The 25,362-nt window shown below is 41.9% G+C and overlaps 1 protein-coding gene across 4 annotated transcripts; it reads right to left on the bottom strand.

Moving 5' to 3' along the window:
* Window positions 1-1,839: 1,839 nt before the first annotated feature.
* On the bottom strand, window positions 1,840-23,747 carry KCNV2 (potassium voltage-gated channel modifier subfamily V member 2). Of its 4 annotated transcripts, none has more exons than XM_007423384.3 (2): window positions 8,639-9,991; window positions 1,840-4,264 (listed from the first exon to the last, which is right to left on the bottom strand). In XM_007423384.3, the coding sequence occupies exons 1-2, from the start codon at window positions 9,989-9,991 to the stop codon at window positions 3,983-3,985; spliced, it is 1,635 nt and encodes a 544-aa protein (XP_007423446.2). In that variant the 3' UTR covers window positions 1,840-3,982. The 4 variants fall into 4 exon arrangements, 1 of the variants encoding a protein (XP_007423446.2); XR_015793733.1 differs by lacking the exon at window positions 8,639-9,991 and adding an exon at window positions 5,181-5,264 and having other exon boundaries at window positions 4,129-4,264; XR_015793735.1 differs by lacking the exon at window positions 8,639-9,991 and adding an exon at window positions 11,450-11,566 and having other exon boundaries at window positions 4,141-4,264.
* Between the last annotated feature and the right edge of the window lie 1,615 nt (window positions 23,748-25,362).

The following is a 25,362-nucleotide window of genomic DNA, read 5'->3' as shown; positions in this document are numbered from 1 at the left end:
CTGCTGATGAGAGGGAGAAAAACCTGTATGTTTGTGTGTGTGTGTACTTTTGTGTTACGTTGTGTGAAAGAGACCAGTTGGTATATACAGATGGAGGAGCAATTCATTTTAAAACTGGGGTACCTTATTTTACATGCGATTAATTTTAATCAGTAGATTTTCTTTTCTTCTTTTTTTCTTTTTGCCCTGGCTTTGCTCATTTTTGAAGTGTGGCTTCTGGCAGATATATTTACATGCACACACAAGTGTGACACATGCAAACATTTATGGGGAGAGGGAAAACTCCAGGACTGGTTTCAGCTGGAGTTGGCAAGCCTAGGTTGATAAGCTGGAGAAGCTGGGCAGTGCACAGGAGGGTTGTCTTGATTGCAGTGTCCTCTTCCTTTTAGGTAGATACAGCTGATTTATTACCGTAACAGCCAGAAGCATCTTTACCCCTCCAGAGGATGCCAGCCCGTTATAGAGATTCCCTCCGACTCTGCCTCTTGAACACGGTGTGTGCTTCAGTTTCTGAAGTGAAAAACAACAGATGGTCTTCTCTGGGGTGGAGAGAATTCAGTGCTAGTTGAATTCATTGCTTTCCATTGATAGATAAGTGTAATCTCCTGGGGCTGCCAGCAACAGTAGATTCTGTAGATATTTTTGTTGCTAGTTCACTGAAGAACAGTTTTCCTCTCCCCATCCCATCCTTGGCTAGCTTCCAAACTGTATTTCACACTCATCTCTAGAATGTGATAACGGAGATTTAGTAGCTCCAAATCAGTTTGATTGCTTCAAGTGTTTTTGGACTGCCTGGGCTGTATGGCTGGAAAAGGTCCTGTCGCTGGGCTTATTTATAGACCCTGACAGCAGAGTCACCAGCTCCCCACCCATTCATGACTTTGGAGGATTTCCATCAATTCCCAACATCTTTTTCATCCCATTCCCAGTCCCAGTTGAAGTTGGTTTCTATTTTTGCCTTTCACCCATTGTTATCATGCTATTCATACCAACATGAATTCACACCAGCATTTATCTTTATTGATATTGCAAATATGCAAAAGAATGGTTGCTTATTAGGTATGTTTTGGACAGAAGTTATTGATCTCTCTCTCCCCCTTTCCTTATGTATAGCTGGCTTGTTTGGGAGATGGTAGTTAATAGCACCCCTCTCTTTCTAGTCACTGCCTATTTAGATGGTTCCTTGCTATCAAAGTACTCTGGTTTCATAGTCATGTTCTTGGCAATAAACTATGCTGTATTAGAATAAGGATGAGTATTGAACCTCCTGTTTCCCCCCTCAGAGAATCAACTACAGGGTCCCATTTCAAATAGAATGGGAAACTTTTTCAACAAATCCCAGAAACCTTGCCTTATGGCTAATGAGAAAGAAGTCTAACACAAAGAACCAGGGGTATCCTCAGGGTATGCTCAAAAAAGTCAAGATGATGACACAATGATGTGATCAAAACTCCTCCTGTTTTTCATGTGCATTGCTTCAATTACGTGAAATTGCTTGACTTGTTTGACTACACCTTGAGGACACTTCTGCAGAGAACCATCTTCCTTCTTTGATTAATAAACAATAGCATTTGCATTTGAAGTGCTGTACTATATTCATACAGACTTCGCTGTGTGGCAGCTTAGATGGATGCTCTTTTGATTTTGAATCAGTTTTCTTAAGGGACAGAAATGCAGAGATGCAGTTGGATCCTAAGCAGAGGGCTTGGTTATTTTCATAATTCAGTAGAAACAGCAGGCACAGGGCAGACAACATTTCGTTTTATTAAAAATGTTCAGCAAAACAAATGATGTCTCACAATTAATTAATCTCAGCCTGGGAGTTCTGAGATGGCATCCGGGAACAAATTTGTGTTTGCTGAATCTTCACTACATCCCCCATTTCTCAATTGTTTAACTAGGCTGTTTCTGATGTGTTGTCTACTGATCCAAGCCTTGAAGCCCAGAGACCATGGTGGTTGCAGATGAAAACAGGCTCATACATCTAAAGAACGGTAGGGAGGAGAACCCATACAGAAACACAAAACCCTTCTCTGATACAAGGTTATACGTTGCAATCTCCATTATAATATTTGAATATATTATTTGTATGAACGTTGTGGTCTCTACCTTCTTGCTTTCAAAATGTGGTTTCTTCCCCACATATTAACAAGAGTACGTGCTGAGCTCTAACTTGGTGTCTCAGAATATTTAGAGGACTCTGTTTCAGACATAGCTGCCTTCCAACATAGATATGCTGGACCTAGCCAGCACAGCCCCTGAAGAAGTATGACCTGTGCATTTATTGAGAGGACTATTGAGTACATTATTTATTGGTACTTATAATCCACCACAGTCACAGAAGACTCTGGATGGTGTATAACTAAAACAAACTAAAACAAAAAGAACTGAAGTCACAATGAAAGCATCATCAAAAAGGAAAAACAACTCAAGATAAGCACCCCCCTCCAACCAGCTAACTGGAGCCAAAGGCTTACTGGAATAAAACTGCTTTGAGTTATTTCCAAAACATCAGCAAAGTGGGGTCTGCAGGTAATTCTGGGGGGAGGGTATTCCACAGAGTGGGGATTAACACAGAGAAGGCCTGCAGTCTCACCCCCATGAAGTGGGGAGACTTTCAGCAGGCCTTCTATGGATGATCTTCTCAGCCTGGAGAAGCAGATTCAGCTCTGCTGAAGCATTTCCTGATACAAACTGATGTGGCATCATTTAGGGCTTTAACAGTAATAAGCAGCACTTTGAGTTGATCTTGGAAGTGAACTGGCAGTAACTGTAGTACAGGTGTAATTCTTCAGCCAGGAGTCTAGATGCCATGTTTATACAATGCCAGGAGGGTGCCCAAAATTATTTCCTCCAGAAATAACTCCAAAATTAGATCTTTTGTATCAGGAATAAGCCTCAATTCCCTTTTTAATGTGCTTGCGAGCTGCACAATATATGTGATGAAGTCAACAGCCTGTCTGGGCTGAGCTCTCTTTTTAGCAGCCTTACTCTACAAGATGCTCATTTTGCCCTTTGACCAAACACCATGCTGGCTGGGAATTCTGGAACTTATGGTAAAAAAAGACAGAGGGTGCCAACTAGGGAAAGCTGACATGCCTTTTGACTCCTCTGTAATATTATATTATATAAAAGCCAAGGAACAAATATAACCAAACAGATTGAAAAATTAAAGTGAATTATGTTAAGTCATTATTTGGAAGATGTATGGATCATACGTTTGGATGACAAAATTACACTTATTAGGCCTTTACACTTCAGCTGGACATTTGATTTGGCATAACCCATGCTGTTACATTACTTTCTCACTACTTCTGTACCACCATTTAGTTTACATATGGGCATCAATTAGTAAATATTGGTGTTTTATTACTTAGAAAACTATTTTTAAAATTTACCCCGGCAAACCAAACCTCTGTTCATCTGTTCTACATTAAGAAAATTAAGGGAAAGAGAAAAGGAAGTAACTGTCTTGGCTCTAACATTATTGTTTTGAATGTAGATATGTAAAGCATGTGAATTTGAATGTCTGGAAAACTTTGACATTCCTTATTTGTTTAAACTAATCTTCAACATGGTGCTTTCCAGATATGTTGGACTATGGAAGAGTAGTGCAAAAGTGCTTTCAAACATTTTTCTTTGCAATCTCAGTAGTGTGGTAAAATGCACATATTTCTGCCTGACAATCTTCTACAACATCTATCATGTTGTAGAGGTGTCAGTACTCATTAAACAGATTGTATCTGCAGACCAAACATCTGGCACTGCACAACATTTATCTTGGTTCTTAGTATCTCCTTCCTTGAATCAATTGTTGGATCCCAATCCCAAACCATTATCAGCTGTTTGAATATGAGTTGGAATCTTTATTAACCAAACTAATAAGAGAGAGGAACTGCATGCAAATCTCTCTCTCTTTTTTAAATGAACCCATTAATACCATATCTAGGTACATTTCCATCCTTCTGCTCTTTCCAGAGTATTAACTGTATCTGTGGTTTGGTAATGGGGCTGATCTCTTTCCACAGCACTCCGACATTTTCTTCATGGCTCGTTGCATAAATTTCACTTTTCCTCTGTCTTTCTGTATAGCTGTATACTCATATGCTTTCAGCTTGTTGTAGTAGTCTGAGAATTTATTGTAGAGGACAGAGATGGGCATTCCGTTCAGAATTATCCCAAAAGCGATGCAGAGGAACGCAAACAGTCTTCCAAGGTGGGTTTCCGGATACATGTCTCCATATCCCACAGTAGAAATGCTTACCTTTAAGTAAATAAATAAATGGGGGAAATTATTCAGAAGATCAAGAAGTGGATTTTATGCTGAGGATCAATGGATTATTAAAATGGTAAAAAGGTGTCCAACCTTGTTGCATTAGAACTTTCCCTTGTACAGTGGTCTCTACAAAAGCCTGCTAAGACAGACTCCTAATCCATCTCCCAGGGTAGTCCATATTATGAGACAGCAAATCTCAAGGGTGGACTTCTGCCTGCCTCAGGCTCTGTCTGGTGCCTGCTCCTGAGAGGAGGCTTCAGAAACACACTGGCTCTGTTTTCTAGGACAGGAATGGTGCCAGAAGCTTTCCCCCTTGTTTTTGAACCTCTTGTACTCCCTTCCCCCGAATCCTTGCCACTAAAATTTGGTGTCAAAACACTGACATCCAGCTGTGCACTTTTTCTGTTTTTTAAAACTATGCATACAAATAAGCATTACATCTCTGGCATTAAGCTTTAAATAAGTCTCAGCTTGAAGCCAGGATAAAGGGCAAAGAAACCAGGTCTTCTCCTTTCAGTGATACTGAAAGTGATACATCTGGCTCCCTGAAGGCCTTGGAGGCTGAATTTTAAAAAGAAAACGTCGCCCTCAGCTGTGAAAAAGCTGCAAACTCAGGGCCAGATGAAGGCCCATTGATGCCCTAAGCCCAGCCCAACTGTGGTGCCCCTCAGCCCTTCCATTGCTTATCTGACATTTTGATTCAGTAAGTGCTGAAAACTAAAGTTGAGTGTGGCAGTGAAAGAGTTAAGGTTGTGAAAGCTGGGGGGGACTCTGTGGTGCCCTCCCTTCCCTCAGTGCCCTAAGCACGTGCTTATTTTGCTTAATGGTTAATCCAGGGCTGAGCCAACCTCTAGCCTTGAATAAAGAGCGTTGTCTGACACGCGCTGACAAAAATAAAACCCACCTAAGTAGTTCAGTGCATATCCCTCCTGCGATCATTTTTGAATGCTCTCTTGCTTTCCTGGTGAGAAAGAGTCTTGGTGCCAAACTCTGTCCTTGTGACAAACCGTCATAGCCACATGACCCTTTGGAAGCTTTCTGAACATCCTCCCATGGAGGTGATTTGCATGTGGGTTTAGGGGTAGAGTAACCAGGCCCAATGCTGCCCCTTTCCCTCCTCCTCTCATTTTTTTTATTGTTGTGGTTGTTGCTATTGTTTCCAACAAGTATGACTTTTCAGATGCATAAGCCCTTAGCCATGGCTTATTTGTAGGGTGCACCTGGTATATTTGGTGATATAAATGCAATTAGTCTGGGGGTCCAATGGAAATTGACTCACAGGAATTGAATGTTAATGTGAGAGAAACAGCTCTGAAAATAAACAACAAGATGAAAGGGAGACGTATTATTGACAGGAGCCAGTGGTTGCAGGATGGCATTTTTTACTCATGTGTTTTCCCGGGTAGCATACGAGAGAAGCTCTGTGTTTGTTCTTGATTTGATTTCACTGTCTTTCATGCTACATACAGTTGGAATAGAAAAGCAGATCATCAAGAAAAATACTGCTCTGAATTATAGATGTGATTAGAGTTTGTACGCGCTCTGGGGTGGAAGCTTCTTTACGTTCCTCAACTGCTACGTGCGTGGAAATGCAAGAACTACAGTGACCTGATGCCAGTCATGCTGGCCTTTCTAAAGCAGGCTTGAATTGTGCCTTGCCACAGATCAAAGGCTGTTCTTCTAGGAAAGAGGCTTCTTCTACTTCCTTTTCAGGATTTTTAATTTTTTCTGTCTTTTTTTTTCAGAGTTGTTGAATTTAAAATGACTAGAGGTAGTCCTCAGTGCTACTGTACGTGGTTTTGATTTCTGTACCTGTCTTTCAAGCATATGGGTTCCTCACCCTTCCCAGTCTGAGAAAGCCCAATGCGGCGCATTCCCGCATCGTGTCTTTCCTTGGGTTGAAACTGAAACACAAGAAGCCCGGGAACTGCCAACCGGAAAGATGACCGTACCTTGAGAAAAGGACCCTGATGCCCTTTGGCTAGCTTGTTGATAGATAAAGTATGAGTACAAGAACACAATCTAAACATTTCACCTAAACACCCCTTCTCCTTTGAAAACCAATTTAAATATAAATTCTTTACCTAATTGAATGTGAACAGGTAAAGGAAAAAAAAATAATAATTTTTTCTGCACAGGATTTAGACCCTTCTCATCATAACCAGCCAGGCACAGATCAGGTGGGGAAAAAACCTGTACAATTATTCCTGCATATGTGTTTCTGTTATCCTGGTGCACCTACAGCCATAAGTGTCCATGAAAGGGAGGTGACATACACGTTGTGACATCGCCATGCCAATGACATACATCGTGTAATTTGCATCTGCCACATCACAACTGACACATTGTGTAATTTGCATCATTTGTATGATGATGTCATGACTTATGGGTCATTTCAAGGCTTCCACTTGATGCCTATGAAGCTGTATGGACTTGCATTATAGCAAGGTTGGGGAGCCCGTAGTCTCTGGTTGCTGCTGCGCTACCACTGATGCTATTCCTCTGCATACTTGCTGGATCTGGTGCAAGCTGTAATTTAATGACATCTGGAGATCCACAGGTTCCCCACCTCTGCTTTATAGAGAATGAGTCTGTCTGTTACTAGAGGAACATGTGAAAGGAATCGTGGCATGGTATTCAGTTATCTAACAAAATCACAGCTAGTGCAGTCAGGGCTCATTTGAATGAAACTCAAAACAGCTACATGTTGTGGACAATCAGGAATCTTGCCTACAGCTGCTACTCCAGGCAATCTAGGAGGATTGTTGGAGGAAGAATTGCTTCCATATACAACTCATGTGCAGAATAAGTTATGTTGCAGAGTGTTTTTTTACATCACCAGCAAGTATTAGACCATAGCAAAACCCATTCATCTTAAGGATTTATTCATGCAAATACTTTGTTTCCTATTAGGTTAGTATCCTGATTCTATGTAATATTATTAAGCAGATTATGGATGATCATGAATATTCAGTCAGTCCACAATCATTTGAGCAAAACCTAACAATGGTGCATACTTTGACTGCTGTCCTCTAGCTTCAGAGGGAAAGAGTGAGCAGAGATATTTTCCAGATGTGCCATAGTAGGCTATGTATTCATAAATTGGCTTGACAACTCCTGGAGTAGATTCTAGAGCCACTCCACTTTTGTAATCACCTTGGATGCATCTGTTTATGGAACTGTTTACATTTTCTGACAGACAATGTTAGTTTTCCTGAATTTTCTTACACTGCAGTCTTATTTTTCAATTCAAGGGGTAAATCAACGTAACACAAGGCATTTTTTCCTCACAGGAAGTATATGTAGGAAGCTGTACAAATCCCATGCAGAATTTATCACACGCAATGCGTGCATATTGCACCATATGGAGCAAAGTCAACATTGGATATATGGTAGAACATCCACCCACCCAGCTCTTGATGTAAGACGGTAAGCCCAGTTTCAATTTGTGATTAACACTGGCAACTCAGCAGAGAACAACTGAGACAAAAGATCATGGAGAAATTTGCAGCACGCACCTTTCTCCATGTGTTGTTTATCCAAGACTCCAGATTTAGCAAGTTAGACTATTGGGAATACAATATTTTTCCATCACTAGTGGTGGCTTGTGCTATTTTTCAGCAGGAGATCTATAAATTATAAACTCTGTATCGCATTACAATCCAGTGAGCCGGCCAGCTGTCCCGTTTTGTTATTTTTGGTCATTGCTGCTGGCTTAATAAAAATAAAAAGAAAGCTCATCTCGTGCTCTGTTCTATTGTCAGTTGTTTGGGGAACCTCTTGAAGAACCTCTGTGTTATCTGTCTGTCTCCTGATTCTTCAGAGACAAGAGGCAACATCCAGCTTTACCTGCAAGTTCTACATGTTCTGTAGGCATCAACCTCACTTATTCTTTATTGAATTGGTACATTATTGGGTGAAGCCATCCTTACTATCTCCATAAATAAGTAACAGCTAGCTATCAGTTGCCACACAGAAATCTCTGCCAATTTTTTAAAAAAGCATACAGAAATCCCTGCGAAGTTCAGGCTTGTAATATGTTTTCCTTTCTATTTTCCTCTTCTTTCTCAAGGAGTAGCCCTGAGCACCGCAAGAAGACCACCCATGCAGAGCATTGCCACAAAAAGACATCCAATTCAAGCTGAGCTTCACTGATTACAGATTGATCTACTGAAACAGATGTACTAAAGCTTACAGTGGGTAGTGGGGTGGGTTGTCTGCATTTACATCTCCTCTAAAACCAAAGATTTAGAACAGATGTTCAAAATCTGGGCATATCCTGCTGCTTTCATAACAAGCAGTTTTTTCTAAATAAAGAGCAAGAAGTGAGGGTCAGGTCTCAAAGAGTACAGTGGTACTTACGGCAGCCCACCACCAGGCCTGAGGAATGCTGGTGAAATTTGTACTAACAACATCATGCTCCACTGTGTAGACCATGGCTGAGAAGGCAAAGATGCCCAGGGCAATGAAGAGCAAGAGACAGCCCACTTGCTGGTAACACTGGCGCAAAGTGAAGCCAAAGGCTCGAAGCCCTGTGGAATGGCGGGCTAGCTTCAGAATACGAAAAATGCACATAAGACGCATGATGCGTAGAACTTGCCCTACTTTTCCCACTCGCCCCACTTTCTCAATCTCATGTTCATGCTGGGACCCTCGCCCGTGAGCCTGGGTCTCATCGATAAAAAGCTCTAGCAACAGCTGAAGGTAGAGGGGCAAGATAGCAATGAGGTCCACAGCATTGAGAGCGCTACTAGCAAAGCGGTGTAAGTCAGGGGTAGAGAGCAGCCGCAGTACGTACTCTAGAGTAAAGAAGGCAATGCAGAAGGTCTCCACGTGCTCCAACACTGGCCGCATCTCTCCAGTGGTCTTGTCCTTGTGCTGCATCTCCTCGACTGTATTGAGAGCAAGTGCCACCACAGATATGAGAACAAAGAAACTGGAGGCAAGTCCCATAGCTTTGGCCATGGTGGAAGAGAAGGGCTTCTCCATGAGGTTCCAAAGGCGCCACCGTTGTGTGGCGTAGCGCATGTGGCGGAAGAGATCCTCACTCTCCTGGGCTGCTGCCTGAGCACGGAGCTCCTGCTGTACTTTCAGCTGGTCATTCAGCTCATCGCATCTCTCTTCAAAGCAGATACGGCAGCAGCGGGGAGTGTATTTGAGACGGACCCCCCAGTAACTCAACTCTTCCAAGAAGCTGCGGGGGCACAGCTCATTTTGTACCCGTAACACCCCTGAAGCATAGAAGTTGTAGACCAGCTGGAAAACAGCAGGGTCTCGGTCAAAGAAATACTCATCTCCCTGAGCTGCATAGTCATCACAGAGGCCTAGCTGGCAACGGCGATCAGTGGAAGTAACCAAGCGTCCAAGGCGGGTTGTGGGATAGGTGGCCACTGCTTGGTAAGTCAGGTGGTAGGTTCGGCCACCAACGTTAACATTGAGCACCGAGGGGGAAGCTGTTGTTCCAGAAGAAAAAGCGGGATCAAATGCAAGCATTGAAAGGAGTCTATTCTGCTCTTCTTCCTCCTCCTGTTCCTCTTCCTCATCCAAGCAGGAGTAGCATTTTTCAGTTTCCTGGGACAACTGCAATCCACAGGGAGTAGCACCTAGTGTGTCTATACACTCTGCTTCCTTGCATTCTGCAGACAACTCCAGTGGGGTCTCAGGTGCTTTAGAATCTGAGATGGAAAGTCGCTTCCTTTGACTAAAATGCCTCATGGGTGAAACTCTCTATCCCACCACCAAGGTTTTCAGATGGGTTTCTCGCCACAGCTTTCTTGCTCTGCTTCTTCCTGCTTGAAGTATTCGCTACTATAGCAGCAGCCTCACATTTCTTCCCCAGTCACTCTTCACTCCAGTTGTTGCTAAAACTCAGGATGGGATGCAGACATGGGAATGGGGGGCAGGGAAGGAGCCACTGCTGTTGATCGCTTTAATCTTGCTGACAGGGAAGAACTGAGTACTTAGAGAAGGGGATTTAAAGGCTATTATCTTATTTTAGCTTTGGCTCCCTTTATCTGTGACGTGAAGATCTACGGAGCCAATAATCTTTGGATAATAATTTTTAAAATTATAAATATATCACTACTAATAAAAATCAATATATCACCACTGGGATCCTCTCAATATATTTCCAGAACACAGGAGAGCCAAGGGTGGCATCCATAAGACAATACTGATCCCTCTTTTCAAATATAAGTGGGAGAAGTTCATCTTTCCCCCAGTTTCCTCTGCTCCTCCTTGAAGTGTGATATATCCATGCCTTTAGAGCTGTTCTATTGGCTGTAGCAGATTTGACAGGGAGCAAAGCCAACACCAATTTTTGTTAAGGTTCCAAATATTTAGTTCAGTGGTAGTGCAGAGATTCAGATTCATATAGAATGGTGTTTCTCAACCTTGGCAACTTTAAGATGTGTGGACTTCAAGTCCCAGAATTCCCCAGCCAGGATGCTGGCTGGGGAACTCTGGGAGTTGAAGTCCACACATCTTAAAGTTGTCAAGGTTGAGAAACACTGACCTAGAAATACAAAGTAACTGTGTCACATATATCTTATCGCTGGACACAGAGAAAGGGACACCGGATGCAGAACCCTTAACCTGGGAATCTTACAATTCTTTTGTTTCTAAGTCAAGTTCTGGTCCTTAAAACAGCCAGGACAGAAGGTGGATTAAGCCTGGTCATACCTCAAAAGCTAGAAGTCACCTATCTCAAACTTTTAGTACTCAATTCAACGCAGTGGACTCTGATGCTATGTATAGCTTTTTGCTTATTGCTTTGATTAGGGGAGGGAGAAGATATTAGGCTGAATACAACATAATATGCACACCACTTTAATTTGTACAATTACCATCCAGGTTCCTTTGGGAACAGAATACGGAATAGTTTACTGTAGTAAGTAAGATGACCCGGCCATTGGCCTATGACCCCAGGCATTGTTATCAGGTGGTCATTGATCTGTTTGCTCAGACAAAATTCAGCTTTCAGACAAAATATGTTTCTCATCCCAGCTGTAGTAGTCTACCTCTTCAAGGAAGCAACACTTTTCATGAATGTTAATGTACCTGCCTTTAGGCTTGTAATCACACGTTTATCACAGTCCATTAGTGATTCTGTGCCTGCAAGTTGTATCTGTAAAGGAGAAATACCTGTGGCTCTACAGATGTTGAACAACTCACCACTGGCCACACCGACTGGACTGCTGGCAGTTGTAGTTCACCCATACCTGGAAGGTCACAGATCCCCCACCTCTGCTTTAAACTCTCAGGATAGGACTCTTTCTGCTTCTGTTCCTGGGATTATTTTAAGTGGAGATCCCAGAGACTGAACATCACATATGTATGGCATATGGTCGTGTGTTTTGTTTTGCCCCTCCTCAAAGAGAAGAGAGCATTTTGTGATAAACTTTTTATGAACAGTCTTTCTGCTGCTTATGGGGCTTTGTAAGACTGGCCTGTAAAAGTGTTTAAGACCCATTGATTTCAGTGGCATGTTCTCTAGATAAATCCCCATATTGGTATGCATTTCTGTCACGTGAAGGTTTTCTCTTTCTCTCCTCTCCCCTCCTCCATGCATTTCCGCAGCTGCTTGGCGGGTATTAGGTTCTGCGGTAGCTTAAATCTGACTTATGGGTTGGAGTGAATGTCAAATATGTATTGGCACAAACTCCTGAACACTTGCCATGAATAAACAACAGAGAACTTGATAAGATGTTGATCACCTGACCTTTTTGTTTGGTTCCTATTTTTCAGTCTGTAGGCTGAGGTTTTTAATTCTGTCTTGCAATTAATTTGTGTGATTTTTGCCTCCCATTCAGATGCAAAATGTTCCTAGGATGGTCTTTTCTTTTGGCATGGGGTTGGGATTGAAAGGAGGATGGCATAACTTTGTATTGTTAGAGAATGGATAGTTTCCTTTTGCTGTGTTTCTGACATCTATGTAACTATAATGTATATAGAAAAGCAATATGTAGATAAAGGGACTACTTATGACTTGCTGATATTGGGAATAAGATATTCCAGGTACAACATAATGGCACATTCAGATCCTACAGATAGCTTAAGGCAATGTTTCTCAACCTTGGCCGCTTGAAGATGTGTGGACTTCAACTCCCAGAATTCCCCAGCCAGCCAGGGCCAGAGACTTCAAGTTGCCAGTGTTGAGAAAGACTGCCTTAAGGGGACTGTAGCTGGGCCATGGACCTTTACCAGCTTTTCCAGGCTCTGAGCTTGACTCTCACTTGCCCCTCAAACGTGGTGGCTCTGTTCTGTAGTTGGCTGCCAGATGTTAGCTGCAAACCATATCAATGCCAATTCCAGGTGACTGCCACTTCGCCTGTCACTGGAAAATTTCATTAGTGAATGATGAAAAAGCGTTCTATATTTTTTCTTTATTTTACTATTGGCTCAAGATATTAAGGGGGGGGGAAAGCTGCTCTTTTAGGGCCAGAGGGTAGTTAAAAGCATCCAGGAAGTATAAAAGGAACAATGGGGTTTCAACAAATTGATCAACCAATACAGGAAATTAATTGCTTAAAAATATGTCATAGTAAATGTAATTTTGGAATGGGATGTGTTTTACTCCAGGTAGGCCACTTCCCCTTTTGGCCTCACCCACTACTTTGGGAGTCTGACTCTCAGCAGGCCACACCAGGCCAACCACCATGTTCTGTCCCAATGAAGTCTGCCCTTGCTGGTTTAAAATGAACAAAAATTCAGCCATGCTGGAGCAATCTGGCAATAACAATAGCTTTGTTCAGGAGTCCAATAGAACCTGCTAGGACAGCAAAATATTATTAAATGTAATTAAATTTAAAATCTAATGATTTGCACATATCTTGAACTATATCAGTTTCATCATTATGAGGGGAGAAAACATTTGCACACAGATTAGTTCTCCCCCCGGCTCTCGGCATGCAAAACCCCAGAGCCAAGGAGAGAGTCTGCCCATTTCTCCTGGACAAGATGCCACTTGATTACCCCTGTAACAACTTCCCTCCTTTATTTTCAAAGGTTTTATTTTGAAAAGTAGTGCAGGTGCTTCTGTAGACACAACCGGCCAATGCCCGGGGGAGGGGGAGGGAGGGTCTTAAATAAGCCTTGTCAGGAAGCATGGAATCTATCATTCACCGCATGAGAGCTCCCCAAGAATGTCTGCTATCTACGTGGTGACGCAAAACAAACAAACAAATCAGAAGAAAGAGCCAACAGCCACGTGGGAGAAAGCAAGGAAGAAACTTGCGGCTCGTTTTGAATTAAGGCTGAGAGTTAATAGGACATTCCAGGGTTGCCAGTCAGCTGAAAAGTACAGAATGCTGTTATCAGGGGAGGATTAACCACTAAATCCACAAATGCCAATACTCGTTCCTGAATGCATATCTCTGGGTTTAATATAGGATCGTTTGAAAATGTCAGGTAAATACAAGCATGGAGATGCAGAAAGACCAACCGAGAGAGAGAACTTAGTTTTTAAAAGTCAAGTCAGGAAAGTGCAAATATCTGCATAACAGAAAAGTTGAACAGAATTCTTTATTTGAGGTCCAGAGAACTAGGACTGATTTTATTGAATGAGCGGGAAAACTCTGAGATCACATTTTGATGGAGATACAGTACGATCCAGGATCATCCCAAGAGTCCAAGTTCTGAGTCTTAAATTATATCACTTCTAAAGGCAAGAAATCCCCAAGTAATTTACAAATCTAATAAACAGAATAAACAGAATAATTTTATTTATTTGTTCATTTATTTATTGCATTTATACCTCCTTGGGGAAGGGTATTAGGAGCTAGAATAGGTTGAGTTTAGAAAAAATCTTCAAATCCCTCAGTGAGTTCAATGGTTGAATCAGGACCTGCATTTGGCTTTCCCCAATCCAATAGCCATTATACCCCACCAGAGTAAAAGCAATCCATCAGAAGACAAATATTATGATACGAAGACAGCCAACCTAAAAAAGCTTAAAAGCCCCCCAAAATCTTTTCTTTTGACTCATGAGGATTAAAGAAAACAATGCTCCGCTGTCTGTTTAATTTCAGGCTATTTGTAAATGAGCATTGTATTAGTTTCAATGCAGTTCTGTGTGGTATGGTGCTTATGACTAATATTCAGAGCAATATAGATCTAAACTACTCTGTGGTCACAGCTCTCCTAGATGTTAGGCAAGAAGGCAGCATACAGATCTCCTGGGGGAAACTTTGCCAGAAGATTTGGGCAACAGCAGAAACGTGCTGGTTTCTTGCTCTTGCCTGAATCTCACACAGTGGAAGGAGATTCCTCAACATTCCTACGTGGGATGTGGGAAACAAATTGGTGGAGTCTAGATTCTGAAACAGGAGGTTCTGCAGATTCCTAGGCATCAAGCCACATGCAGTTTCTAGTCAAACCAACACTGTGAATGGCACTTGGAAGCCTATTGGTAACCAACATAGAACCTGTGGCATGGATGTTATGTGCAAGTAGTAGCTCTCCCTCATGAATAAGTGGGCTACTGTATTTTGTACCAACTGCAGCTTCTGAGTAGTCTTGAAAAGCAGCCTCATGCATTGCTCATTGCGGTGAGCTAATCAGGGGGTGTCAAGGGTATGGACCACTATTTCCAGGGCTTCTTTCCCCAGCAAGGGTCACAACTGCTACACCAGTGAAAGTTGGGCAAAGAATCCCTAGGTGTGGTCTTCACCTACCTATCAAGCAGCAGCTATAACTCTAGAATGATTCCCCAAGTCGCAGACCTGCTCCTTTAGGAGGACTGCTACCACATCTAGAATTATCAGTAGAGCAGAGCACCAGATGGGTTCTGGTTATACAGCAATTTAGTTCTGCTGGGATTCAACTTCAACTTGTTTCTCCCCATCCATCTTCTCAGGAAGGAGCAGAACCACCCTAACATTATAATACAGAGTACCATGGATAGCAAAAACAACCATTCAGTCAGTTCTGTACCAAATCAAAGCAGATTATTCCTTGAGGTAATGATCAAGAAGCAGAAACTCATGTGTTAAGTGTATGATGTGGATGGAAGATAGTGTGAGGAGAAAGTGGGAAATGAGGAGCTTGGAACCAGAACTAACTGCTTAGTAAACATTGTCCAGATGCAGCCAGGCCAGCAACAGAAATGGAATCTAAGTAGTCCATTGCAGAAGGGCAAGAGAAAGAAGCGAGGGGGCGTACATGTGTAGATAACCTGATGTTTAGCTTTTGTAGAAGCTGTAGTTTATTGGTTGCTTATACCTGCTATAAATAACCAAACTTATTCCAGAATCTTGCTGAATTTGTGATGGTGGTCTGCATTCCAGGGAGAGGATTACTGGGAAGGCAACCTCTTGATGGATGGACTGCAAAAAATTATTGTGTTCACCAAGGTTGAAGGAAGTAGAAAATGACACTAGATTAATGACAATTGGCTGGAATTAAAGAGTTTAATGGAATGTGATTGGAAGAGCAATGAGGCCAAGAGGATGAGTTTTTGACCATATATCACCAGGAGTACAATTTTTTTCAGTAGCATCTAAGTATGATCTGGGAGTTCACCTTAGCCTTTCATCAGGAAATGGAAGATTAAAGAAAGGATCAGATGCAGATGGTTGACAACAAGGCAACTTACACTGAGGGACAGAGAACGTCATTCAAAAGGGTGGGGGCAGGAAAGTAAGTGGGAGTATGGGACAGAACAAGGAGATGACTATTGACTGGGAAAGATTTCAAAGGAACCAACCATGCAAATAACTTTCTGTTCCAAATACAGCCTTGGAAAAGCACCCTCCTCTGGTACGTCACAAACCTTTTTTGAAACTGAGCGAGCTTTCCAAAATAAGGATGGGGTGGCAGGGAACTGGCCATTTAAAGGAACAATAACTAGCAAGATTCTGAGCTGCAATACAGGGACACTCTCTCTCTCTCCCTCTCTCTCTCTCTCTCTCCACACACACACCTATACACACACACACAGTTGAATTAGGTGTATCATTCTACATCTGTGCTTATTATAACATTGGGAAAAGAGGCACAGTAAATAGAAGGTAGATGGGGTAATTTAGTGGAAATGTCCTGAAAGAAGGTTAACTTGGCCCAATTAGATGGGTAGGAGAGGCAGTGGCCAAAGGTATGATTTGTAGCAAAATACAAGAAAACCTTAATTGATTTGACAAAAAGAGGAGGTGATTGGTACCTTAACCTTCTTTTCATTTTTGTAGGAGCAATTACCCCACTTAAAGTATCAAAATTGCATGGTACTAGAATTATGTTTCATTTCTTTAAGATACAATGGGATAGGAATAGCTGTAGAACAGAGGTGTCCAAAGGGATAGTAAGAACAGTTAAGGTGGCCGCCATGACAAGACAAGTGAAGCTCCAGACATTTTTATACAGATAGTCCCCTACTTACGAACAGGTTACGTTCCAAGAGACTGTTCGTAAGTCTGTTTTGTTTGTAAGTCCAACCAAGTAAAAAGTAAAAAAAAAAAGAGGAGGAGGAGGCAGGAGGCAGGAGGCAGGGCAGAAGTGTGGGCAAAGGAGCCCTGTCTTCTGCTGCCAATGCATCACCAGGTAAGGCAGGAGAGGGAGTGGGAGTGGAGGAGAGGGAAGCGAAGGATGAGCCAGGGGGGCGTGGCACGCTCTGTTGCTGGGTGGGGCAGGAGACCTCCACCCCCTCTCCCCTGTCCTCTGCCACTGCCCCCCCTCCTGCCTCACCCAGCAGTGGAGTGCACCGCGTAAACTAACCCTTTCTGGGAACTCCAACTCCAATGCAAACCTCCAATACAAACGGAAAGCGGGAGAAGGTGAGGCAGGAAGCGCTGCACACTAACCCTTTCCCACCTTCTTCTGACTTCCAGTCCGACTTCCTGTTCTGACTTCCAGGTCCATCTTGTTTGTATCGGTGAAACAATTTTGTGAATTTTGTGACACGAAAGTTCGCAAGTAGGAGACTGTCTGTATGTAACATGGTATATAGAGTATTTATGCTGCATTTTAGCTGATACCAGAAAGTTAAGCAGGGTTATATCTGGTTTGGACTTGGTTAGGAGACTATCAGAAACTATCAGAGCTGTAGCCTAATTGTGGACCACTTCAATGCTGTTGCCAAGAAAACTACACGGACGTGTCCATGAAATCACCAAGCATCATGCTCAGTCTGAATTTTTTTGCTACATGAAAATAAGCATCTCATTCTTTTCCTCATGAGCTTCAGAGCAAATGCTTTGTGCAGTGATTTAGTGTACTTATATCTCACTTTTCTTTCAGCCGTTGAAGATAACAGAAAACATTTTCCCCTCCGCTTCACAACAACCCTAGAGGTAGGCTAGCCTAAACACTAGCGAATAGCCCAATGTCATCCAGATAGCTCTGTGGAGGAGTGAGATTTAAAGCTTGGGCTTCCTGGTGCTCATCAAACATGCTAACTACTACGCCATGTTGGCCTTGGGTTAGCCCTCTTCCAGTGCAATCTTTAATCAATCACACTCACCTATTTCGCACAGGGGATTCATTAGGACTTGGTATGCTGGGGATGACCTGCATTTTGCCTTCCCGTCTATTAACATGTGTTCGTCAGAAGGGGTGTCTGTGTGACATCCAAATGAGCAGAAAGAGTGAAGAATTCTATCAGGGTATGAACTAGCGTAATTGTTAACAGAACTGTGTGCTATACTTTGAAGCTATAGCTTGTCGCTTTCTGAGTGTAAGGAAAATAAGGTGTCTAAAGAGAGATTTCAGACAGCTTTAAGTCAGCAGAAAATATGCTGGCCAGATTCCATTGAAGTAGGAATAAGGGTATACAAGAGACACGATTCCTGGAGGAAAAAAAAACCCCATCTAAGCCAGCATAACTTCAGAAAGCAAGAAAGAAAAGTGAATGCAGGTGAGATAAACATGGAGTGACTGGGCAGATGAGGTCTTTCCAGCATCAAAGACAAGGCAGATGGTGCTGTACAGTGTGAGAGGGTGGTTTAATTGCATTCCCCCAGCTGTGGGGTGCTTTGTGCAAAAAGCAATTGTTGGTAGATGGATCTGAAGTGGAGAGCAAGAAGTGGAAAACTTCAATGATACCTCATTATCCAGGGAAATGCCCTCAACAGGACAAGCACAATTAAGAGAGAGAACAGAAGGCAAACGACAAAAAGGAAGGTGAAAAATGGTATGAAGCAATATCAAGGGTTGCTCTTAAAATTCACACATGGGAATCAGAGGCTGTGCTCATCAGTGCATAGCCCAATAATGGTTGATGTACAACAAATCATATGGTTCGATTTTCACATGGTAAGTCCTGACACTTGGTGCTTTACACTCTTGATTATATTTCTTCAAGGGAGTTGGCTAGCAAAGCCTAACGAGAGTAATTTAGCCTGCAATCCCATACACACACTTATTTGGTGGTAACTTCCTTGGAAATCAATGAAACGTACATAGAGATAAGTCAACTTCTGCTTGGCCTATTAAATGCTGAAATAGGATTAGAACCCACAGGTTTCTGGATCAAGCGCAGCAGGCAAACTCCCTGCTATTAATCATCACACGTCCTTAGATATGGCCCAAGAGACCTTCATATAAAGTTGGAAAGGCATTCATTGAAGCCCTCTTTTTGGCTTGATTGTTGCTTTAGGAGTCCTTCTAAAAATTGTACACTCTCCAAACAATGTTTGGTGGCCAGCACATTCAACCAGAACGCAGTCATCCTCTGAGATAATAAAATAACTCAAACACTTTTCTGCAGCACTGTGCATATTAAGTTTACTAGAAAACATTTGATCAGCATGCCAGTTCCATTTTTCCCTGGACAGATCAAATCATCTGATAAATCTCAAAACCATTGAAGTCCTAATGCATGGAGATGCTTATACTGGAGGCTTTCTGTACATGATGGTGCAAGAAAAGAGAGCAAACTTTTGCTGACAAAAATAATTTGATTCAAAGTTCTCACAGTTAAGCAGGTTAAGTCCTTAAGAAGGACTTAAGGCTGCAATTTCATGCTCATTTACTGAGAAATAAGACCCATTAAAATCAATAGAACTTTCTTAAAGTAACATGTATTGACTGAACCACATTGTAGAAATCAATTTGTATGGAAGCTGTTATTTTTTATCAATTAAAAATCTTTTCTCCTATCCCTTCACCCCATTAATATCCTTGATATCCAGTATAGCGAATACTTTTGCTGCGATATTCAATGACGGTAAGCAGAATTAGGAATGGGGGGAGCCCTATTGATGTCCTACAACAAGGAGACCTACTGTATGTAGATTTTCACAAGAATTCACGTGGCCTTCAGACTTACCTCCAAGGCCCTCTGCAAGAGATCAGACTTCTAGCAAGAATGATACCTTCCTCTGTCCCATATAAGCCCATTGGTTGAACAGGATGGCTGACAGGGAGAAAGAGGAGGAGTGGCAGAGGGAGAGGGCATGAAGACTCCTAGAAGAAGCAAAATGTTCTCCTGTTCTATTAAATAAAATTGGGAAGTCAACAAAGATCATCTATTCCTATATTTATTGAATTTTATTTTTTAACGAATGGTATTTACAAGCCACAGCAATTTGTACAGATTAGCCTCAAAAATATCACCCAGCTCACTTGAGTGCCATTATACCCTTCAAGGAAGTCCCATAGGCACACTGGCAATGCTCTGTGTCCTAGTCTAGAAGCCGCCCCTCATCTGATCAACAATCAGGAAGAGTCTGGTAGTACCTTCTTTTAGATTTGTTTATCCCGCCTTTATTATTTTTGTAAATAATTCAAGACGGCGAACATGCCTAATACTCCTTCCTCCTTTTACCCACAACAACAACCCTGTGAGGTGAGTTGGGCTGAGAGAGAGTGACTGTCCCAAAGTCACCCAGCCGGCTTTCATGCTTAAGGTGGCCCTCGAGCTCACAGTCTCCTGGTCTCTAGCCTGGGGCCTCAACCACTAGACCACACTGGCTTTTGACGTAAGCTTTTGTGAGCTGCAGCTCTCTTCATCAGATGTTGTAGTCAAAAAGCTTATGCTTTTGCATAAAATGTGTTAGTTGGAATTGCTGCTGCCAGATTCCTTCTGGTGTTTTGCCACCATCAACTTACTCTCCTCCCATAACACCCTCATCTGACACTTTCCCTTTCCTTACCAACACAAACAAACAGCTAATCCCCCAGTAGCACATTATCCAAATATCCTATTAACTCTTCCTTGATCTGACTAATTACTAACACGAGGATCACCTTCAAAACAATGTACATGGGAAGACAAAAACATAATACTAAGAGAAAATAAATCTACAAAAATAGCTTTAACCTAAAAGAAAGAAGTGATCTAGATATACTGTTATACAGTACAGTTAACTGTACCGTATCTGAAGTGCTGTGTAAAAATGCAGCATTGCTCCATTTTAGAAGGAAGATCCATTTGGCCACTTTGTGTTCAGGAGTATTTATGCCTTAGCTAATGAACTGCAAAAAAAAAAAGTTGTTATGTGGGGGGTTGCTTCTCTCTCTTAATTTGTTGTGCTGACTGTAAAATTCAATTACATTAACGGTTTACTGTGTTTCTGAGATCTGAAGTACTCCAGCTAATTAATCACCCTAGAGTTATACTGTACACAGTGCAATGAAACACTTAATGTGCTGATGAGACCCAACAGCTTTTTTCTCACCCAGATTGACTGAAAAAATGTGGTGAGAAGAATGAATAGAGTGGGAAACTGAAATGTTCCTCATTTTAAGGGGTGGAAAGGAAGGTGAGTGGGATAACGATGGGGAGATTTTACTTCAGAAGAATGCATCGCACCAATTGTGTTTTAGAATGTTCAAGGCCAGTGCTGTCCAAACTTGGCCACTTTAAGATGAGTGGACTTCATGCTGGCTGGGGAATTCTGGGAGTTGAAGTCCACTCATCTTAAAGTGGCCAAGTTTGGACAACACTGTTCAAGGCACTTTGACAGAGTTCTGAAATCCTTACAGTAAATCCTTATTATTACCATAGCTGATTTGTGTATCACCTTTCTTCTTCTTTTCTCCTTCTCCTTGCTTGTTTGCTCCTTTCTTCTTCTTTTACAAATGATTAATAAATAAGAGTCACTTGTACAGTGAGATGGGAGGCATACATAAATTTGAAAAATACATACATACATACATTTTAAAGCAAATTATTATCATGGTCATATTCTAGGGAGGAGACCACTACAACGGTTTGACCAGTGACCAATGGCTTACCTAACATCATGTGCAAAGACTAGGGCAAGAGCAATTCTCTCTAGGGGGGGTTTCCTGGCTCAATACTAATTGAGCACAATGAAGAGCCCAGTTCTGACATACAGAAGCCATCAGATTCAGCTCCAGCTTCTCCAGGTGGGTCAGAAACCCTGGAGTCAGTTAATCTTCCTCAGTTGGGTTGACCTATGGCCTGACTCAGCATAAGGCACTTTCTGATGGGCCTACTATACATATGTCTGTTATTTCATTCTCACTGATTTTCAGAGTTACAAAGTGGTACCAGTCTCTTGTTTATCTAAAGGTAAACAGCCAAGCCATTTAAGTCTAAGATCCCAAAACGTATTCTCAATTTAATCATTACTTAAATTGTTCCCACTGCTGAATTCATTTTTACAGAATCATGAAATATTGTTACAACTAAGCTGTTGAATATGAAATAGGAAGCAGATATAATCTAAAACCAGATGATAGACATGCTATAGCTGCTTCTGAGGCATATTTGAGGCAAATGGGATTTGTTCTGCATTCCTTAGGATACTGTGACAAATGGCGCAGTCATCTTTGAATCACACCATTGTGAATTTAGCAGAGGCAAATTCTCAGGGTCCATACTTCATTTCACAGTGTGTCAAAATACCTGTTATTTAATATAAGGCCTACATGGAAGTTTGTAACAGCTTAGTTCTTTATCGCTTTAGAAACTGAATTATGCCTTTCAGATCAAAAGAATGCCCCACTTTCTGGAAGCACTGAAGCATTGACTCCCAAATGAAATGCTTTCCCAACATACCTCCTGTTGAGAGAACCAAAGAGACACATGCTATGGCTGCTATAACACTGAGATTGTTAGATTTTTAATGAGTTGGTGAGGTTTTTGCAAAGAGAAGGAGAAAGAGCTTAGCAAATGTTCCCTTTTACAGTGAAGGCTTTAAAAACATATACAATGGTCAATGTTAGATATGCAACAGAGTTTGGTGAGACTGCACTGTTCAGTTTATTCACACATTACTTAGCACAAACATTCCCACTGGGCACCCTCCCAACACATCTATTCAGAGCTTCTACAGGGCACCAGACTGCAAAAGGCTGAACCTAGCTTGGGGGAGAGGTAACCAGAATTGTGAATGACACTAAATTATTCAGGATGGTGATGAAAACTATTGAGCTTACAGAGTCCAAGAGGATCTCTCTGAATGGAGTGACCCTTCCTTCCGCACAGGCTTTTCACACTTCTTCAGACTTAGTTCCACATCTGTGTGATTTCATATCATCCTCTTGGGTTTACCAGATCAGCCAATTTATTTCAAGCACAGCTGCCAGACGTTTGAAATCATAACAAAATGAAGCATTTCTTTGAAATGTTGAGGTTCTGTAGAACTTGTGGGCATTTGTCCAAACTCAAGCCTCATCACACCCCCAGATAGTATTTCAACTGCCTAGGAGGTCTTGTAGGAGGAAGAGTGTCTTAGGAAGATCCCCATCGTAGCAAGTGCTATGCTTTTGTTGAAGGTGGCTGGACAAATACATGAAGTAAGAATGTGGATGGTGCTTGTGTAAGCAATTTATTTTATGTTCCTTCGTGTGGAATGGGGATAAGGGATCATCATGACTCCAGGACCTCTAGCAACTTAGAGAAGAGCACTGATGAAATGATGTTTCTTGCTTCTTATGCTCAGTGTTCTGAGGTCAGCAGAAGTGATATTAAATAAGTATAATGGCAACTTGACTACCGTATAAGCCAGTATTTTTCAACCTTAGCAACTTTAAGAGGTGTGGACTGAAACTCCCAGAATTCTGGGAGTTGCAGTCCACTCCTCTTAAAGTTCCCAAGGTTGAGAAACACTGGTATAAGTTAACACTGACTGGGGCCAGAAAAATCACAGCTTCACATATTTAGAGTTGAGATCTGAAATAGCTCTATGTATCCAGTGAAGGAATCTTGGAGTAGTGATGGACAAATGCAAGCATCAACTCACTAGGCAATAGCAGGGAAAAAGACAAAGAGACTAGGAAATGAAACAGTGAGCATCAATCTTTGGTGTGGCTACAGTTCAAATGCTTTATAGAGTTCTGAAGCAACAGAAGGTAGATAAATTTATAACCAATAAACGTATCTCTTCGGCAAGTAATTCCTCCCTACTTCACTTATCGGACAAATACGATCCATTAGAGTGGGACTTACAAGCAGAGATAGAGAGTCAGCAACTGGTGGAGCTTACCTCTTCCCTGATAGAAAATGCCCCCTCTTCACAGGCTGTTGCTGTCAGCTCAGCTGCCGAACAGTTTATCCAGAAGGGAGTTGGAGCTTCTGACCTCCAAAATTTGAAAGATCAAAACACTGTAGATTATTATCTAGACACAGTTTGCTGACGGCACAGACTGTTCTCTCAATTTTCAACTTATTGACCACAGTCAAAAACCAAGTAGATGCCTTAAAAGAATCCTTCATAGAATTTACTAAAAACCATCAGAAGCAATTTGAGTACTCCGACAAATCCAAGAATCTACCTCCAAAATGCCCTTTGCAAACACTCATCAGAGGAAAGGAAGATCCTTGTTTCAGAACAAATCCCTCAGTAGGACCAGCCAGGGAGGACAAGGTAAAGATAAACAGCCTTGTATATTCAGGTGAAAAGGGGGACAGACCGGTAATAAGTAATTGTTACTTACAAACCAACAAGAGAACACTTCAAATTTTAAACATCGGTATGAATAGAGGCAAATGGGAGACCAAAAGGACAGTCACCAAATCATTAAGTCTGTTATTAAGCTGTGAAAAACAGCTCCTGGACTTGCATAAGATAGAATGGCTACCAGCCAGAGGCAGCTTTAAGCGGGTTTTGCTGACATTTGGGCAGCCAGTGATTCCTAGTATGCTCCTAAAAATGAAAGCCTTTTTGAAATCCTTTTCAATATTTCCAATCCGGGTCTTTCATTCTGGGGCAATTAGCTCTTTAACAGCTCAGTGCAGCCGAGAGAACGATGGAGCTGTAATATGTAGTGGAAAGGTTACTTCAGATAATTTCAAGGCTATTCCACCAGTGGAGTCTGGGACAACGAATGATGAAAGCAAAAACCCACTTGTCCTACCTATGCACAGCTGCCTGCTGACTCATTAGAAGAAAGTCTAATTAACTCCTTCGGTGCCCTTGCCGATAGCAGACAAGTGGAAATACTTAAGAAATTAGATGATTTAAGGAGATCCTTGATGTCAATATGTCATGCAGCAAAGCCACTTATAAACCTAGAACTCTGCAAAATGCAGGTTAATCCCCCCCTTCTTGGACATCAAAGTAAATGCGTAGGTGGAGTGGAACTTCCCATCAGCATTGATAAAGATGCTGTAAAGATACACAAAACACAAACGCCGGTTACAACATTGGAGTCAGAAGTCCCTAGTACGCATAGTGCAAGCTTCAATTTCTTCCAGAAGCAACAGGAAGTTACTAGAAAAAAAATATTAACAGTGGCCCAGATTCATGAGCAACCCTCCAATACACCCAATCCTGGACTTGCAGAAGATAGATGTACTGATGAGATGGAACAGAGAGAGGAGTCCGGCAGGGAAAGTCCTTTAACAGATGGTTTCGCAGCACACGGACTGGTACAAGACAAAGCCCCTTAAAGATTATATCATGGAATTTAGCCAGTTGGCATCGCAATAATGGCTTCAACCATCTTGAGTTTTTGTCAGACATGGATGTTCTACTGCTGCAGGAAACTTGGACAGCTGATGATCTCCTATTTAATGGGTTCCAATCATATAAATTGGAAGCAACTGAAGGTAAAGCCTGGGGCGACTAAAAGGTGGTCTGGGAATTCTCATCTCCACCACCCTGAGAGTTGCCCCTATACCTATCTCCCCTCTTAAACAAATGGCCATGGCGATACTTTTGAACATAGGTGGTATGCATTTG

The sequence above is a fragment of the Python bivittatus genome, unplaced genomic scaffold (genome assembly GCF_059951505.1).
Source record: "Python bivittatus isolate LINGU-HERP-01145 unplaced genomic scaffold, Pbiv_v1 ctg000850_np1212, whole genome shotgun sequence".
In the NCBI taxonomy this organism is placed as follows: domain Eukaryota; kingdom Metazoa; phylum Chordata; class Lepidosauria; order Squamata; family Pythonidae; genus Python; species Python bivittatus.
Note: the sequence above shows the minus strand (reverse complement) of the source record. Positions and strands in the feature narration are given on the sequence as shown.

Bases quoted from the DNA above. Each gene is read 5' to 3' on its own strand.
- KCNV2 (XM_007423384.3), bottom strand. From the start codon at position 9,991: ATGAGGCATTTTAGTCAAAGGAAGCGACTTTCCATCTCAGATTCTAAA. The intron at 4,265-8,638 runs GTAAGTACCACT...ATTTACTTAAAG, and splicing joins AGGCCTGGTGGTGGGCTGCC to GTAAGCATTTCTACTGTGGG.